Genomic DNA, 18,615 nt, shown 5'->3' on the forward strand with positions numbered 1-18,615 from the left:
AAATTTATCGGATTGAACTGTATTAGAGTGTATTAGAATCATGCCAAGAAGTGTCTTTTTACTTTGTGTACAGAAGCATGCTTTTTGTACAAGTAAACTTTGGTCTCATCTTGGGCATGAACACCATTAACTTGAAAAGGCGACTGCCTTGTGGTGTCTTTAGTTTTGGAGACTCCGCTTATGGCCAGGAAAATGGCTGCGTACCACAACCTTCCAGAGTTGTTTATCAGAAGCTCTGTGCTCAGCAGGCTGCCATGGGCTATGAGGTAGAGGAGAGATCTCTGTACCACTACCAAAGGAGCCAATTTAACATCTAGAAGCAAGTGCACATTTGTGAAGTAAGCAGGAAGCAAATTGAAGGTATAATTTTATGACATGACAATGATTTCTATGATGTTGGTGTATCACCATTTCATATTTACAAGCACTTTTCACAGGAAGAACCACCATTTTCTTTGCAACTTGTAGATGAAAAGATTTATCATTGAGCACATAAGTTATTTGTCCTCAACCAATTTGGAGGTCTCAGTAGTCCAGAATATGGTCCACTGACTTTAGTCTAATTCTTTCCAGCTTTCCCAGTCACCTTCTTTCTCTCCCTTCATGTATGGGCAGTGGCTCAGTGAGTTCTTCAGTTCTTCCTGTTCTCCTTTTCTTCTCCAACATCACAGTCTAGGGACAGCGCAGATGCGGTGGCTGACTGGAGAAATGGTGATGCCTAATCTGAACTTCAGACTCAGCTTCTCATTGGTTGGCGGCTTGAAGGTAAATTTTTGCATGAGAGCCGTGAAGAAAATAAAGAGCTCAGACCGGGCCAATTGTTCTCCAAGGCAAGCTCGCTTTCCTGAAGGAGATAAAACAGAAGATGAGGTACTTTCTCAGTTAGCCTTGGTACCTTCAGGGACTGGTGTTTTTAGTTTTGATTCCTGCAAATCTTGAACACACCCTGGGCTGCGTGTGTAGATTTTCGTCTCACAGTGACTGAATGTGGAATGTTCCATTGAATATGAAACTTCAGAATCATAGGTCAAATGTCTTCTTGTGGGACAATAGAAGTGAGAGGCCTAAGCTGGCTGAGAGAATGTGTGCCTAGTCTCAGGGCTTTTCAAATTCATTTAAGAAACACAAGTGATGTATCACGCAATGGCTGTGCAGCAAAATCATGGAATGCTATACAACCCTTACAAGGAAGAGACAGGTAATGATTAAGGCTATTTACTGCTCTATCAGAGGATTGGAGCTCAAATCTCAGCACCTACATCAGGAGGCTCACAGATACCTGCTACTCTGGGTCTAAGAGAGTCAATGCCCCCTTTTGGCCTCCATGGGCACCACCACACAGCACATGTATGTATATGTATGTACATGTATGTACAGAGAAATATACCTACATATGTAAAATAAAATAAAACAGATGTTAGAGAATGAAGTAAGATTCCAAAATTTAAGCAGGTTTCAGAGATAACAAGAAAGCCTAACAAGAGGCTGACCTTGCCATGGTTCTAGTTTGTCAATTGGGTCTTTCTATCCATACCTGACCACTAGAAGCAGAATGCTTGGTCTCTCATTTAATATGTCTCCTGTCTGTAATGTGGAGTCAGATTCCTGCTCAACTCTACACACAGGCATGCCTGTCATTTAATAAGTGCACATCTAAACTTCACCATCATCCTTTCCAAGGATTTAGATGCCAAGATAAGAGGACCTAAGTTATGGTTGTCAAACTGACAACAACCAGCAATCCTCCTGCAGAGTCCTGGAAGGGCATCCAGAAGTCTTCAGTTTTTCCCTTACAGTGCAATGCCTTGCATGCTCATTCTGTCCCCTAAACAGGTGCCGTCCTCCCACAGAGCACAAGCTGCTTAGCATCTCTTCTAGAGTCTCTGCGCTGACAGATCTGCACCCTGCAAAGAAAGTGGAGGTTGCCACTCACTGCCTCCATGAGCAGTAGAGACCTACTCAGTGCCAAATGCAGATTGCTCCCAGCCCTAGAAATGGCTGTTTTCTGAACACGACGACTCAGTTCTGCGTGACCAGACTGAGATCATGATCAGCCAGACTCAGCGTGACAGAGACCTAGGTCGTCTATTTGTGCTTCTTTTTTACTTTCTTATATCATCCTGGCACTCATGACCACAAGCCTAAAGACAAGTCACACAGCTGCTTGCCCCTGCATTATCTTAAGATATATAAAATTAACTGTCTTTATTATTTATTTTTAATTTCCAGAGAAAACTTTGGTGAGACTACCTCAGGCTCCAGACCATTTTCTAGCTTACACACTGGTTACACACTGGTTACACACTGTCCTCCAGCATAGGGACTTTTATAATAGGATGGTTAACAGATCCCACCAGGTGTGCCAGCTGTGGCACGACACTCTTGATGTCACAGGCTAGACTCACCTGCACTGTCTCTTTGGTCCTGTAGACACAGTCATGGTTCCTCAGCCTGTGCATAACTTTCAAGGGTTTTTTGTCTTCTTAAGATTATAAGAGGTGTTTTCCTACATATCTTCTTATCTTCCTAATGGGCATACTGGGACCATAATCATCTGCCCTGTTGGGAGGATGCCACCCAGGTTACATCGTGTGCTCATCTAACCTCTCTGCTGCCAATTGGTTTTGAGATTTTATTGTTGGGGAATATTTGATGATGATAGTGTCCACCTCAATTTTCCTTAAACAGCTTTTTAAATTTTTGTAAGTGAAAATATTTTAAGACTGTTCATCTGCTTGTTTCCATTGGCATTTCTCTTCCCAAATTTGTATCTGGCCGCTAAATTGTGACTTTAGGAATTCTACCACATTTTTCATATACACTGCCATTTTTTTTTAAAAAAATCCATTTTAATTTTTATTATGTGGGTGTTTTGTCGGCATGCATGTCTTTGTACCACATGTGTGTAATGCCCACTGAGGCCAGAAAAAGGGGTCGGATCCCCTGAGACTGAGATTATAAATGCTGGTGAGCTGCCATGTGGATACTAGGAATCAGACCTGGGTCCTCCGGAGGAGCAGCCACCGAGATATCTCTTCAGGCCTGTATTATTTATCTCTAAAGCTGCTCACCCCTCTATATTTAATCACTCATGAGTATCAGTACGTATTACAACCCATTGCTAACCTGTACTTGTTTTAAGGCCCCAAACATTCCCAAATTAGCCATTTACACTGGCTTTTTCTGATTGTTGGAGAATGGTGTGTTCTAGACTTATAGTTGAATTTCTCATCTCCAGGACTGTATTTTGTCATTTTCCAGAAGTCTTGGTTCTTCCTATCAAATAGTAATATGTAGAATGTAATCTGAAAGACCTGGCCATGAGGTAAGCTAAATAGACGGTGCAGTCATGGAGTTGTATTGGACTCCTCAGGCCTCTGTGCTTCTGTGATGCATCTAGAGATCTTTATCACAACCATATGAACGTCCAGGGTAAGAGATAAAGCAGGATAGCCAGGATTACCTAAGCCACTGATCTCACATAGAAACCCGTTGCACAAACTGGTTCTTACTAATACAGTTTGCATCTGCTTATAATACAACAAGATGCTAACTGATACATAGAACATGACCCTGGTGAATCTTAACATGAATGCACCCATACGTGTGGTTGGTAAGTTATAATTTGGGTGGAATACGAAGAGAACTAAACTCTAAGTAAAAATAGAAGCTTTGGCCACTGTTATGCATTCTTTGAGCATGTGGTCTTGAATAAGAAACAACTCTTTATCTCTCCCTGTTTTGAGTTTGCTGGGAGGATGAAAGCAACATATATTTCTTCCCTACCTGATTATCAATAACTACATTAATATCAATTAACTACATTCCTGTGGCGGTTATCTGACACAACTGGCCCGCTAATGAAGCCTGTAATTTAGAGTCAGTCATAACATTCTTAGTAACATAGCATCACGAAGTCTCTGTTTGTTGTCACTTTGGTTTACAACTGGTGCAGATGGGAGAACAGTTTAAACCCAGAAGAGGATTTGCACTATGGTTGAAGAAAGCACATACACGGGCAGCAATGGACCAGGAAGAACATTTCCCTATGGGGATCTACTCATGTTCTTCTCACATAGTACCAGGAACTATCACACAAAGCATGTTATTTGGAATGTAAAAAGGCCATTATTCTTAGACTTTCCATGTTTCATGGATCTGATTCATTGACTTAGAATAGTTAGAATAAGTGAACTATGTAGCTGTGATTTTGTACTATAATTCAAAACTTCTCATTTTTTTTATAAACAGGAAGACTGGACAGAGTGTCTGTGTCCTATCAGGTTTCCTGTTAAATGGGAGTTATGAACAAGGAATAAAGGGATAGGTGAAAAGACAAAGAGATGAGAACCAGTCCAGCCAGACAGCTCCAGTGCAGCCCAGCACTGAGAAACACTAGCTCTGGATCCAGACTAGCAAGAAGCAAATTCAGGCTTCTCCTTTACAGAGCCTCGGGTTTACGAGAAGTGGCACTGCCTCAGATAATCAGGCAAACTTGTTGACCTTGTCAAGCATTCCAGTGTGACTTCTGTCCAGTGTTCAATCAGTGTTAGGAAAGATAAGCTTAAATTTGAGAACATCTGGTGGACATTGAGCTCCAGCTGCTGCACATCTGGCTAGGTCTGTGTCTGCTAATTCCAACCGGAAAGGCTGCAGTGGGACACATGGTCCAAGGAGCACCTCTGCCTCATCTTCTGTCTTGTAATTTTCATGTCTCTCAGGGTAAATATTTGGCAGATAATATATGTTTAGAACATATTTATGGAAGATTGAAGTAAGAAATTGCAAAATTAAAAGACATATAGCAATATAAGCCAATATTTATAATATACTATAATATATGGTTATTGATTTCACACTACAAGTACTATTAAAACTACTACTACTACTACTACTACTACTACTACTACTACTACTACTAATACAATAACTTTCCTGGTGGAAAACACAAGGGAGCAAGAGTCATCATTGAATTTTCTTTTATGCTTGTAGGGTGGTGTAGCAGGGGAATGAACTAAATATATTTAACAAAGGGGTTTTCAGTTTCAAAAAAAATCAGAACTATTTGGGACATATTCATAGGACAGAAGCAAATTCACTTAAGTGAATGACAGTTAAAACCTAATAGATTAAAACCTACTAATACTCATCTCTCTTCCCTGTAACAAGACATCACTTAAAAAGAACTTGTGACACTCAAAATGTCTACACAATGGCAGGTGTCCAGCTTTCTGGCAGGGATTGGGACTCTGTTTTCAGTGTTGCATAAAACAGAACAAAGGAAGCTGAACTCTTCCTCAGAAGCAAGAAAGGATTGGCAGTGTGTGGATGGGCATGCTGCAAAATGGAGTCGTTGTAGACAGGCTTATCTGAAAGGATGCCATGAGATGGAGCTCTAAGTTATTTCCAGTGAATCACCACTCACCCATTGAGAATGGCAGGAAAGAGTCTCTCTTCTTAAACTGTCCATTCTCCAAAAAGTGCTCTGGATTGAAGGTGTCAGGGGTGGCCCACTCTTTAGGGTCCATATGCAATGCAGTCAAGTTGGTCATAACCACGGACCCCTAGGGAAAGTAACAAAGACTCAAGACAATATATGGAACACACACACACACACACACACACACACACACACACACACACACACACACACACACAGGTCCGTTGGACATGCCTGAGCCTACTTACTTTCGGCAGATGGAATCCAGCCAGTGTAGTATCAACGGCCACTTCTCTGGGAACATTCAGAGGGACAATATTGCCCATTCTCTGAATTTCATGGACAACAGCATTAGTGTAGGGCATAGAGTCTCTATCAGTCAGGCTGGGATGCTTCTCCTGGCCAATCACTTGGTCAATTTCAGCCTGTACTTTTTCTTCAAGGAAATGGGAATGGTAAATTTTAATGCTTTCTTCTAAATATATAAAAATGAGGGGAAGGACTGAAGGAGCTGAAGAGGTTTATAACCTCATTGGAAGAACAACAGCATCAACCAAACAGACCACCAGAGCCCCCAGGGACTAAATCACCAACCAAAGAGTACACATGGAAGGACCCATGGCTCCAGCTGCATATGTAGCAGAGGATGGCATTGTCTGGCATCAATGGGAGCCCTTGGTCCTATGAAGGCTCAATGCCCTTGTGTAGGGTAATGCTAGGGTGGTGGGGCAGGAGTGGGTTGGGAGCATTTCTCGTGGAGGCAGGGAAGGGGGTAAAATGGGGGGTTGGAGGGAAACTGGGAAGGGGATAATATTTGAAATGTAAAATAAACAAAATAACCAATAAAAAATGTTAAAACATTGTCTCCCAAATTTTCCTTGCTTTTATTTCACCCAGCATCCTGATTGTGAGGAAATAAAAGTTCTCTACCTCTTAAAAGCCTAGTTTAGAAAACTGCAAATTCTATAGCTTTTTTCAAGCCCACAGCATAAACATAAGTTTTCATATATTCTGAACTGAATAATCAGGATCTCCATGGCTAAGCTCATAACAGTATCTGGTCTTCTAGCTAAAAATATTATTTCTCAGATTCTATAAGAAGCAGTGTAGAATGAGTACATGTGACAGAGCTTTGCAAGTAAAACAAAATAGATGTAAAGTTTTACTCTTGGAACAAGGCTTATAGAGACAATGTCTGGTCCTTTTCGCAGTTTTCTTCCTGCGGGTGCAAAGGCTGTCCTCATGAGAGCCACTGTACAGTCTGCTGGTCCTCAGCTGAGCTCAACACAGTCATAAGGCAAAAAGGATTTGGAACTCTAGGAACTTTACAAGGTCCAGCCTCTCTCTCTCTCTCTCTCTCTCCCTCTCCCTCTCTCTCTCTCTCTCTATATATATATATATATATATATATATATATATATATATATATATATATATATATGATATATGTTTTAAGAGCTTTTAGCGATAAACTATTGCTAAAACAGCTAAAATAAACTATTGCTTAATATCCTGGAATCTTTGTTTTAGAAGGCGAGTCAGAATCATAATTAAATAGGCCTCAAGTTTTCTCAAAATGTACCACAAGCAAGCAAGCAAGACATTTTAAGTAGTAGCCCATATGTATTTGGATAATATTGATACAGTATATATATATATATATATATATATATATATGAGAAATATATTAAAAGCGTTTGTATGTAACTTAGTAAATTGGCTGCCACGCACACACGAGAACATGAGTTGGAGTCACAGAACAAATGTAAGATGTGGTAATCTGTGCTTGCTTGTTATCTGACTACTACTTGTGAGGCAGAGATGGGCAGATCCCGAGTCTGCCAGAAAGGTGCATATCACAAGACATCAGATACAGAATAAAGAACTAGGACAGTACCCAAAACGGGAAGGATTGCTTCAGAGAGAGGAAGGGATGGGTGAATGCCGTGTGGTAATGTCATTCTTGCTGGATCCTACCGCAATGTAAATTGACTTCATTCTTTTCTCCTAACCTCCAATATTGTTGAAGGTACAGACTGTCATATTTGTACTCTTGGAACAATCATAGTCCTAATGGAACATGTGCAAGATGTGCCCCTTCCCAAATGTTGTTTCACTGCTCCTCAGTCACTCTACCACGCTCTACATCTTCTGGCCCCATTCTGCTTTGATTAGACACAGTAAGCACATGCTCACCTTGGACTTCTGGGTAGAGGGCCATGTAGAGCACAGCCCAGCGCAGTGTCGTGGATGTTGTCTCTGTCCCAGCAAGGAAGAGGTCCAGGGTGCTGCAGATGAGGTTTTCTTCATTGAAACTTGTAGTCGTCTTGTCTGGGTACTGGAAAAGACAGTGTACGTTTGTTTATTTAGAGGATTTGTGATCATCTCAGAACACTGGTCCTCACCAGGAGGAATGAACTGGATTAAGTCAGAGTGATGATTCCTTTGAAAATCAAATCAACCATTCTTATTACTGAACTTTTTTTTTTTTTTTTTGCACAGTGGGAAGGGAACATATTAAAAAAGCTTATTTGGCTTCCAGTGTCCGCCATATCATCAAATATCTGTGTAACCTAGGGCACTCACTTTATATCCTTGCTACATTTATATGTCAGGCTATACAATAAGAATGACACACAATCTTAACACACTATTATCATTTGTGGGGACGACAACAGGCTCAAAGCCAATATTTAACAGGTGACTTTGTTCATACAGAAAAATTAAAATAAAATTTCTGTGTTCGTTTATTCTCCAATCTGCATCAGCTTGCAAAGTTAAAACATCACCGATCCTATCAATTGTTCTTTATGAAAACAACACCGCTTTTCATCACTCCCTCTGGAAGGATCGATTTGTTAGTATGCTCACAATGCTGATGGTCTCACGCCTGTACCTCACAGAGTAAGTGATTTGCCTCTTCTCCTGGGCATACAATATGGCTTCTACCAATACTATACCAGGAAGATAAAATAACAGAGAAGATGTAAAAATCAACAAATAAATAAGCTAAATAAATAAAATATTTACCATTGTGTGCTAAGCAGAGGAAGAGCCTGCTATGCAGTGAGTCGGAGCTTCTATGACAGAGTCAATGATATCAGCCAGAGGCCTACTGGAGCCGAAGGCTTACATTTTACAGTATGTCTTAAATTCAAGATATTCCTCATTAAATACTTGGTTCCTTGCACTGACAGTATTTGGAAAGTTCTTAGAAATAGGAATATAATGTCTTACTGAAGGAACTAGACATCCATGAGGAAGTTACAGCAAACCCATGTTCTCCTCCTTGTTTCTGCTTCCTGACCCACTGTGCTGTGAAAGCCAACCCCACACCCTTCGGTCCACCAATTTAGCTCCTTTGCCATTTGCCGCTTTAGATGAAAATCTTCTGAAAGCCAGCCAGAGTACAGTTTTGCTTTATTTAATTTGCTGCCACATGTTGTTGGCACGGGGATGCAAAATTAACTGATGTTTTCTCAGTGTTTTCTTGCCTTTGTATATTATAGACTAGTGATGATATGGAGACCATGTAATGATAGATTCTTCCCCTAGAAATAAATGGGTCAACTCTACCTCTCAGCTGAAGTTTGTCTGTTACAGGAGGGGGGGTTTAGCTTTGGACCAACTCATAACAAAATAAAGTTCTGAAATTTAACTACTACTTTTATTTTGTGAACATCTCCTTCAGATACGGGAAAAAGCCAAAGGAGGGGAGTTGCAGGTTGCCTGTTAACTGTAGGTATGATTAATTTCAGGGGAAAGGTTAACCTTATAAGAGAGGCCCCCAGGGTTAGAACGAGAGAAATACTATGTAGAGGGATCAGAAAGGAAAGAGATGTTGCAATCTTGGCATTGAATTTAGGACGATGAGCATCAGGAACAAACATCAATATCCTTTAGGAGACAGGAGACTCAAGGCAATGAAGTTTCTATTGTCTCCCAAAGTAGCTTGCCTGGTAGACAGGATGACAGGGACTATCCAGAAATATGAGAGAATGAACAAATGCGTGGTATGGTAAAATCCAACCATTGAGGTTGCCTGCTGCTGGATCAATTGGAAGCTATTCTACACCACTCTTACCACTCAGTCAGTAAAAAGACACAGGTGCTATCTTCCTCCTACCTTTGCCATTTCGTTGAGAAAAGCATCAATGAAGTCTCTCGGCTCAGCAGGGTTCCAGTCTTTGCGGTGATTGTCAATGATATCAGCAATATATGATTTCAGTTTTCCCCAGGTAGCCAACAAGGTTTGGTGTTGTCCTGGGAGATGTTTGATTATCCATGGGAACATGTTGTAGAGCTAATTGGGGAGAGGAAGGCGATCATAAAGTCACTTTCTATGTTTCAAGACAGTTTTGACTTTCCCTCTTCATCTTCCACAGTGGCCTCCCGCTTTCCTTCACACCCTGTCGGTGCTTCACCCCTCCCACGGAAAACGCACCAGCCTCCAACCACTTCTCACCGGTCCAACTGCTTCCTACTTAGGACATTATGGCTGTGTCGGTGCGGTATAGCATTTAGTAGTTGTCCTAATTTTGATCATAATATCATCAAAGACACAGAAGGTCCAAAGGATGAGGGTGGCAGGAAGTGAGATCAGGTTGTGAAGCACACAGGGGGAGATAGTTCCACATGCAGAGGCTACAAATTGACCTTATCAACTTAAATTTACCATGGAGTTTGATAATTCTGAGTCTGAGGCCAGGGGCTGGGTCAAATTATGCAACTAACTTTATGTTGTTTGTTGCTACAGAACCCAGAAACTCTGGCATGCCTGGGGTGTCCACGAGCTAAAGGGGAATTCCTCCAGAGTGGTGTTCAGTACAGAAGGCCTTGAATGTGTGGAGGCAGGTTGCTTCCCACACTCTCCACATACTTGGGACACAACCCCGCCTGAGAATGGCTCCAGGTCACATAATCTAAGGAAGTCTTGCCCTGATCACAAACAAAATGCAATGCCAAGTTTGACCAGCAGAGGCCGCTGTTAGCCATGGAAGGAAAAGAGATGCGGCGAAGCCTAATCTGCAGATGTGGGATGCTTGCTGAGGCACAAACTCAGCAACAGCACAAGCCAAAACCAAGACAGGAGTCACAGGCTCGGTCGCCTCTTCTGCAATGCACGTAAGCAGCAGTTTTTGATGACCCAGAGCACAACGGAGTCAGTTGCGTTACCTTTATTGATTCTCTTCCTTTTGTCCCTCCTTTTTTGTTCTTTTCATTTGCAGAATTTTTAAGTGGACAACATATTTTTAAGTTACATTTTAGTTTTTACTCCATTCATGGACTCATCTAATGCTATTTATCAAGTTTTTTTTAAATTTGGAGGCAATAACATTTCTCTTCCACAAATTATTTTTTATATCCTGTGCCTTCCCCTTGCATTTATGACTTTATTCTCTATAGTTAAATACAATTAAATGTTAACTACAGTTAAAATAATAGTTTTCTTGTTTTTTATCTTACATTTATTTAAGCTTTGGAACTTTTCACTATTGAGAAACATTTGTGATGCCTCCTCCCTCACTTTTAAAAATCTCTGGTACTTTTTCATAACATTTTGTCCACTTCCTCATTCATGAATTTTGCTTCTCTTCTCTTCTTTTCTTCCTTTCCTTGTCTTCCTTTATTTTACTTGCTGTTTCTACACTTAACTTAAATTTATCTTCAGAGAGAATTGCAAAGCAGCCTTCAGATTATCATTTCAACAATGATATGTTAGGGAAATATCATTGACTTTCAAGTGTAATTTTTAATCTGTAGAGTTTAGTATCACCACTAGGGCAGTTCGTTTCCACTCACAAAGTGGCACTAGCCTTCAAGAACAGGCTGATCAATAAAAAGATCATTTCAAAAAATCCAGAAGAGATACCCCAACCACTAGATGCATGAATGAAATCAACAAATAAATAAATAACAACAAACAAATAAAAGGAAAAAAAAAGACAATACGACATGTCCAAAATCGTAACTCAATTCAAACACCCTGAAACAAGTTAATTGTTGGAGAATGTGTCCAAGAATTTCCTGATTAAAATGACCAGAGTCAGGAAGGGGGCAGACATGCGGCAGACTCCAGTGTGGGCCCCAGAACTGAAAGTTAGCGGCAAGGAAGCAACTGGGAAAAGGAAGAGAAAAGCAGCAATCAAGATGAAAAATGGAGAGAACAGGTGAAAATAGAGCAAGGAAATTTGAGAATTGATAAAAAAAAAACAAACCACAAACAAACAGAAATGTTGGGAATTTAAAACTTGAATCAAAAATTATATGAAACAAACAAATAAACAAATAAAACCCCAAAGCCACAATGGAAAACCCTAGCAACTGTCTCCAGCCAAAAGAAGATCTAGAAGGGACAACACTGCTGTGGACCCTACAGTCCAACAGTGTAATGAAAATGTAAGCAATGACTAAGGTAGAAATGTGTAAGAACTGTGATATGATCAAGAGACCACGCCCAGAAATACGCATGATCTTATTTCAGAAGCTGAGCTAAAAAGGAAAGGGATGAATAACACATTCAATGAAATCATAGCAAAACATTTCCCCAAGTCAAAGAAACAAGAAGACACTCCAGTATAAGAGGCATTTAGATGCCCAAATAGACATTACATGAGAAGAAGATCTCCGTGGTAAATAAAAAGTCAAAGGACAGTGGCAATAGTTAATGTTTTAAAGGGTCCCCTAGGAGATGCCTCAGCAGGTTTGCTGCAGAAGCCCGACAACTCAAGTTCAAGCACTGGATCCCACAACTAAAGAACAGAATTGATTCTCAAAGGTATCCTTTGACTTCATGTTTACTATCATGTACACATATGCACACACAGACACATAATTAAAATTTAAAAATTACATTGTAATAGAAATATTCTGAAGGACATACAAAGCCTGAAACAGGAGAGTAACATCAGATTCCAGATCAGCAGCTCTCAAAGCCTGGAAATGCTTAGGAAGAGCCGATGAACCATGAAAGTGAAGAACTGCCAATCATGTGCTACACAGTTAGCTCAGGTCTGTTTTAAAACTGATGAGGAATAATGCACCTGTCAAGAAGAATTCAGACTAAGCCAAGCGCTGACCACTAAGACAGCACCAGAGAAGGTACATGGAAGGATGCTATAAACAGAAGAAGAAAGACAAGTCTCCTTCATGAGAGCACAGAAAAGAATACATTTATAAGAAGGATTGAATAAAGAAGGGCTAGGAGGGAATTCATCATGACTAATGCAGGAGACAAGCAAATCCTTTCTATTAATCAAGGGAAAGTAAAATCTAAATAATCCAAACATCCAGGAAAAAAAATGGGACAACTGACAAAATTACCATAACCAGTAACTCCTCTCCATAATAACCTTAAATATTAATAGCCTTAGCTCATCAGTAAATAGACATAGAGTGACTGATTGACTAGATAGAAAACTAGATTCAACATAGCATTACCTCCATAAAACACACATTACAGAAAAGATACCCACAGATTAAAAGTCAAAGAAGGAAAACATCCACGAAGCAAACAGAAACCAAAGACAGGCTGGATTACCTATTCTGGTGTTAAATCAAAACTAGCTAGAGGAGATAAAGAAGGCCATTACATATTCATAAAAGAAACAACTTTTCAATGAGAAAAATTGTAAATATATATGCACCAAAATTTGGGGCAATAATGAACATGAAGTTCAGATAGATCTTCATACAATAATTATGGGTGATGTCAGCATTACATTCCCAAGCCTGCGTAGGTCATCTTGAATAAACCAGCAGAGAAACTGTACTGAGAAGAAACTCAGAGCTAAACTGTACCATTGATCAAATGAACTCAATAGATATCTGGAAAGTATTCCATCCAAGTGTAATGGAAAATTCTTTGTTCTTAGTAGTATATGGAACTATCTGTAAAATAAAAGTATCCAAGCATTACCAAATCCAAAAGAATAAAATAATCTACTGAGGAATATAATCTATCATATTCAAGTAGACTATAGTGTAATAGAACTGAAACCTAATAGCAAGAAACACTACAGAAGCTAAACAAATACAGAGACTGACAAATAGAATCTTGAAAAAAAAAAAAGACACCAAGCTTCTAGAATAAAATGATGAAAGGTGAGCCTACCACACAATCTGAGAGATGGTGAAGGCAATTCTAAGAGGAACATTTATATATGGATAAATATGGGAACATAGGGCCTACCAACATAGGAGTGAAGATTGAACCCCAAAGGGCTACATGTTACGGTACTACAATATTGACAGTTTTAAGGAACTGTCATGTAAATAGTGGAACAAGTTTTTGATAACATGTTTTATATCTACATAAAAATTCAAGAAAGATTAGCAGATTTATTCACAAGAACATTTAAAGTATTTGTAGCAGCGCTATTAATGGCAACCTTAACTGAGAATCAACCAAATGTCTAACCACTGGGAAAAGATGAATGAACAATGACAAAGGGCTATGTGGAAGAGCAAATAAACAGGTGGACAGAAGGGAAGAACTTATCCTTGGAGTATGAGTGAGAGCTATGAAGAGGTAGCCTTAGAAAAGAGTGGCATTTGGACACAAATGGATAGCATGTAAATGTTGATACTTCATTAATATATGGGAAACATTTTGTACAGTAAGTTTTCCTCTCTAGGACTTCCAAATCAACAGATAAAATTGAGATAAATTAGTGTCAAACTCAACTTGAAGACGTTATATTTTAGTTTTTAAAAGTCCTGGAAACAAAAAAGAAAGAACCTATCTGTACTAGAATCAGCACAGGTTCCATTTTCTCTTAAAATAAAGACAGCCAGAATGCTTATGTGGATCATCATGGAAGTACCCAGGTACATGGCCTTATCCAGTAACTTCAGCAGCTCCTGAAACTGGCTGTCATGGTACTCAAACCTTTCCCCAAAGGTGATGGAGCAAATGATATTGGAAACTGCATTGTTGATCTTGAAGTGAGGATCAAAAGGCTGTCCTGGATGTGAATGAAGAAAGAGATGCATCTTCCAAAGTTCTGGTTTGTTAATTCCACATGACAGAAAAACATCCTAGAGAACCATGTCAAAAGGTATGGCCAGAGCACACGACATGGGGTCTGACATGAGCCAAGGACTCTCCTGATTTCTGGAAAGTCAGACTGACAACCAGACTTTAAGTTCAGCAATTTGTTTAATGACCCTTGTATGTGCTTAGATGCAGAACTCCTAGGGAAGGGACATGTCTAGGTAGTCACTGTTCAATCCTCAGTGAGAAGCACAGTGCGGATCGCAGGAGAAGCACTTAGATATTTAGTAGGAATCTGTCCAATGAATGAAAGGGCCACAGCCACCTGCAGCTCCCCTGTGAATTCCCACCTTCCTCCTCTCCTATGGCCTCCACAAGATGGTGAGCCTCCTCCTGGATTCGCTGCTCTAAGCTCTTCTTTCCCAATCCAAAGTTCCTCAGAGTCATCAGGGCAAACCTCCTTTGCTCCTTCCATGTCTGTCCACTGGAGAAGATCAATCCTGGAAAGAAGAGATTCAGCATTATGACATTGTGATTCTGTTCTAAAATTATCTCATGAACTGTAAGGACACATTTGCAATGGAAAGGAGAAGGGCCAATAAGGGGCTTGACTGCTGTCTAGAGAGAATGTCACAAAGTAAGGGATATAATGTCTATCATCTCCTGGTGGCTTACAACATTGCACAGTTTAGTAAGTACTTCTAATATATTCTTTAATTTGGCATTCTTAGAAAATTTAAAGGCTTACTACCAAAATATGCTAGACCCATTCCAATGGATGGAAAAATTAAGATACAATGATAAAGTAAAATTTCATGGTAATATGGTTACTAGGTAGCTATCAAAGTGGTCAATTGTAGGTCCCCCCAGAACCAGCACTTTGTGTTTGATGTATTTACATTTTTGTTTCATAGATATGTGTAATAAGAAACCAAACTGAAGTAATTTTGAATAAAATTTCCATTTCAAGTAGGAGTCAAATAAAGCTTAAATTTCCAAGCCCTCCTGGGGTAACTGTCTTCCTGGTTTGCAAGTAGGACATAAATGCTAGGCTACTCCATGCCACAGTTGAATAATCCATGCAGTGGGGACAGGATAAGTATACCAGAAAGACACACTCTTAAGGAAACCCTAAACCCTGATTTATGGGACAATGTATCTGTAACTTGGCATAGATGTTTGCAGTTTTTAAGCTTGAAAATTCAGTAACATTGGGTTGGGGATGGAGGAGGGGGATGTAGTTCATTCCCAAGTCTATTCTGTGGTCCCAATTGATAAGTGGTAGCTTAATTATAATAAATTTTTGTCATCTTCACTGATCTAGCATATGAGTTATGTTGGGTCTAAGTGGACCCCACAACAATATAAGTATTGTTATCTATGTAAAGCTGAGTCCCAGGAACTACTCCTGTTACCATAATCTGTATTAGTTGGGGTTCTCTAAAGCAGTGGTCTGCACCTTTCCTAATGTTGTGACTCTTTAATGCAGTTCCACATGTTACGGTGACCCACAACCATAAAATTATTTTCATAGCTACATTATAACTATAATTTTGCTACTGCTGTGAATCATAATGTAAATATTTGATATTTCTTATTGGCTTGGGTGACCCCTGTAAAAAAAGTCATTCCACCTCCAAAGAGGATGTAACCCACAGTTCTAAAGGACTAGAACTGATAAAATGAATCTAGATACAGTAGAGGGGAATTTGTTAGAGTGGCTTACAGGCTAGTCTAAAAATCACTGTCTCCTGATTCAAGGCCAATAGTGCTATGATTGTTCAGTCTGTGATGCTGGATGTCTCAGCTAGTCTGCACTGGAATCCTAAGACGTAGGTTCTAACACCAGTGAAGGAATTTCTCAGCATCAGGATAGTTGAACTTGCCAGTGAGAGTGAGGGCAAGGAGGAAAAAGACAAAAGCTTCCTTTTCCCCATGCTCCTTTATGTGGGCTGCAATCAGAAGGTGTGGCCCAGATTTAAGGTGAGTCCTTCTGATTCCAGAATCTCAAATGATTCAGATTTAGGGTGCATCTTCCCACATCAAATGATTCAATGAAGCAAAATTCCTCATTTCTTTTCTGCACCCAGATTCTTGGATTGTAGTTGCTTCGAAATGCAATTAAGTTGACAATTAAGTTTAACCACCAAAGTCATGGTGGTGTTCTCTCAGCACCCTATTTTCCTGGCATGTAGAACATGATATCCTGTTGGCTTTCATCAGGGATGCATCTGGTTTTGCTACTGGAATGTGCAAGCTTCCACCTTTCATATCTATAATGATATGTTTCCTAATATCTTTCATCCATCCTTGACATGATATACTAAGATCTCCTATGTTCAAAACCATTCAGAAGCTTTCCAAGCTGTTGGAATGAAAATCAACATTTTAGCAAACACTGTCTGTGCTCTTTCTGACCATGCACAGAAGTGTCCCTGTGCGTTTAATTATGTCCTTTGAATACCGTGCTTGCCACACCGGATGCCTCTCAGTTCCTCAGCACCTCTGTCCTTCTTGCCCTTTCAAGGATATTATAACCCCTTGACTAATTATTTATTCAGGCCATTAAATGAATATCATTTACTCAGGTTTTTCAGAATCCTTGGACATTAGGCATCTCTAATAAAAGTCTTCTTCATTCATTCAGGTTTAATTATAAAACTTCACAATTTTATTAATGCCTTTACTTGATTTTCTTTCTCATCCAATAGAGATAATACAGAAGAACATTTTAAATATATTTTACTTTCTTTTAATCAATTATACTAGTCTGGTTTTATGTTGACTTGACACAAACTAAATTCATTCGAGAGGAGGAAGCTTCAGTTGAGAAAATGCCTCCATAAGATAGGGGCTGGAGGCAAGCCTATAGGGCATTGTCCTAATTTGTTTTCAGTGTAGGAGGGTCCAGACAATGTGGATAAAGCCAACCCTGGGCAGTGGGCCTGGAGTGCATAACAAATCAGGTTGAACAACCCATAAGGAGGAAATCAATAAATAATATTTCCCTATGGCCTCTGTATTAACTCCAGCCTCCAGGTTCTTGTCCCAACTTCCATTGTCCAATACTGAGGTTGGACAATGGCATGGAATCATAATCCAAGTAAGCACTCTCCTCCAAAGTTGTTTTGGTCACAAATTTCATTCTAGCAATAGTAGCCCTAAGACATATGTGTAGCACTGTGCTCCTCATAGCAGACAACAGAGTAAATTGATATAGAATTAATTAATGAATTATTTCAAAGAGTGATTAGCATCTAAAATGCTGTTCTGTTAGATTAATAGACTTCAAATTTTGTTTTGTGATTTTATTTGATAATAATATTAATTATTCATCCTAATAAGTTATAACATGGGCTAGGAGCCTACCTGCTCCCATAATTTTAATAATCATTTTATAATATATCATAAAAATTATAATACATAATTAAAACATACGAAAACTTACCATTATTATTAAAGATGTGTTTTTGTAGAGGAAATATAGGGCGATTTATAAAGTTTTCATCCAGGTGAGAAAAGGCTTCTTTGATTAAAGGCAGGCTGCTTATGATCACTGAAGACATGATTCCCAAATCAAGACTGATAACATTTCCATACTTCTTCACAAACTAAAAAAATATTTCAATAGTCAGAGGTAAGCAGGCTCATATCTCTGTGGCCAGGGATGGCAGTCATGTGTGTAACCAATGGGAATCATACTGATAGGTTCTTATTTCCCTGTGAATGAATAAAACTTGGTTTGTGGAAATGTTCTTGGCTTTATTTTTTTAACCCTGCTACTGTACTTAACTCAAATCCATTTCAGGAATGGAGTTTCTACTATATAAATTCACTAGCATGAGTGAATAGGAGAGGAAAGTTTATCTACAGTGTATTCTTTACAGTGTAGAGAAGGCTTTAAGACACAAATTTCAATAAATAAGCAGATTCTCTAATGGAAGCATTCTTTAGTCTAGTGAAGGCAGAGAACACAGCAAATGCCACTTGTCAAAGACAAGGATATTTCTGTGCAAGTCTGCTATAGGAAGCACAGAACAAGAAAAAAAATTTACATTTATCTATCAATCAATTTATCTACCTATTCTTCTATCTATCTACCTATCTATCTATCCATCCATCCATCCATCCATCCATCCATCCATCCATCCATCTTTTTTTAGGCATCATCCATTTAGTA

The 18,615-nt window shown here is 39.4% G+C and overlaps 1 protein-coding gene across 4 annotated transcripts in view; it reads right to left on the reverse strand.

Annotated features, from left to right (window-relative positions):
- Positions 1–647: 647 nt before the first annotated feature.
- The window catches only part of LOC116900171 (cytochrome P450 2J3), a 326,660-nt gene continuing 308,692 nt past the window's right edge, over positions 648–18,615 (reverse strand). Inside the window, exons 2-9 of one of the 4 annotated variants that reach the window (XM_032901936.1) lie at positions 17,884–18,046; positions 14,786–14,935; positions 14,248–14,406; positions 9,567–9,745; positions 7,637–7,778; positions 5,689–5,876; positions 5,426–5,564; positions 648–844 (exon numbers count right to left, since the gene is read on the reverse strand). In XM_032901936.1, the coding sequence (XP_032757827.1) occupies positions 666–844; positions 5,426–5,564; positions 5,689–5,876; positions 7,637–7,778; positions 9,567–9,745; positions 14,248–14,406; positions 14,786–14,935; positions 17,884–18,046 (1,299 nt within the window). In that variant the 3' untranslated portion in view covers positions 648–665. Of the gene's footprint in view, positions 845–5,425; positions 5,565–5,688; positions 5,877–7,636; positions 7,779–9,566; positions 9,746–14,230; positions 14,407–14,785; positions 14,936–17,883; positions 18,047–18,615 lie in introns of all 4 variants that reach the window. The other 3 variants (XM_032901931.1, XM_032901944.1, XM_032901952.1) reach the window with 3 other exon arrangements.

This window comes from Rattus rattus, chromosome 1 (genome assembly GCF_011064425.1).
Source record: "Rattus rattus isolate New Zealand chromosome 1, Rrattus_CSIRO_v1, whole genome shotgun sequence".
Taxonomy (NCBI): domain Eukaryota; kingdom Metazoa; phylum Chordata; class Mammalia; order Rodentia; family Muridae; genus Rattus; species Rattus rattus.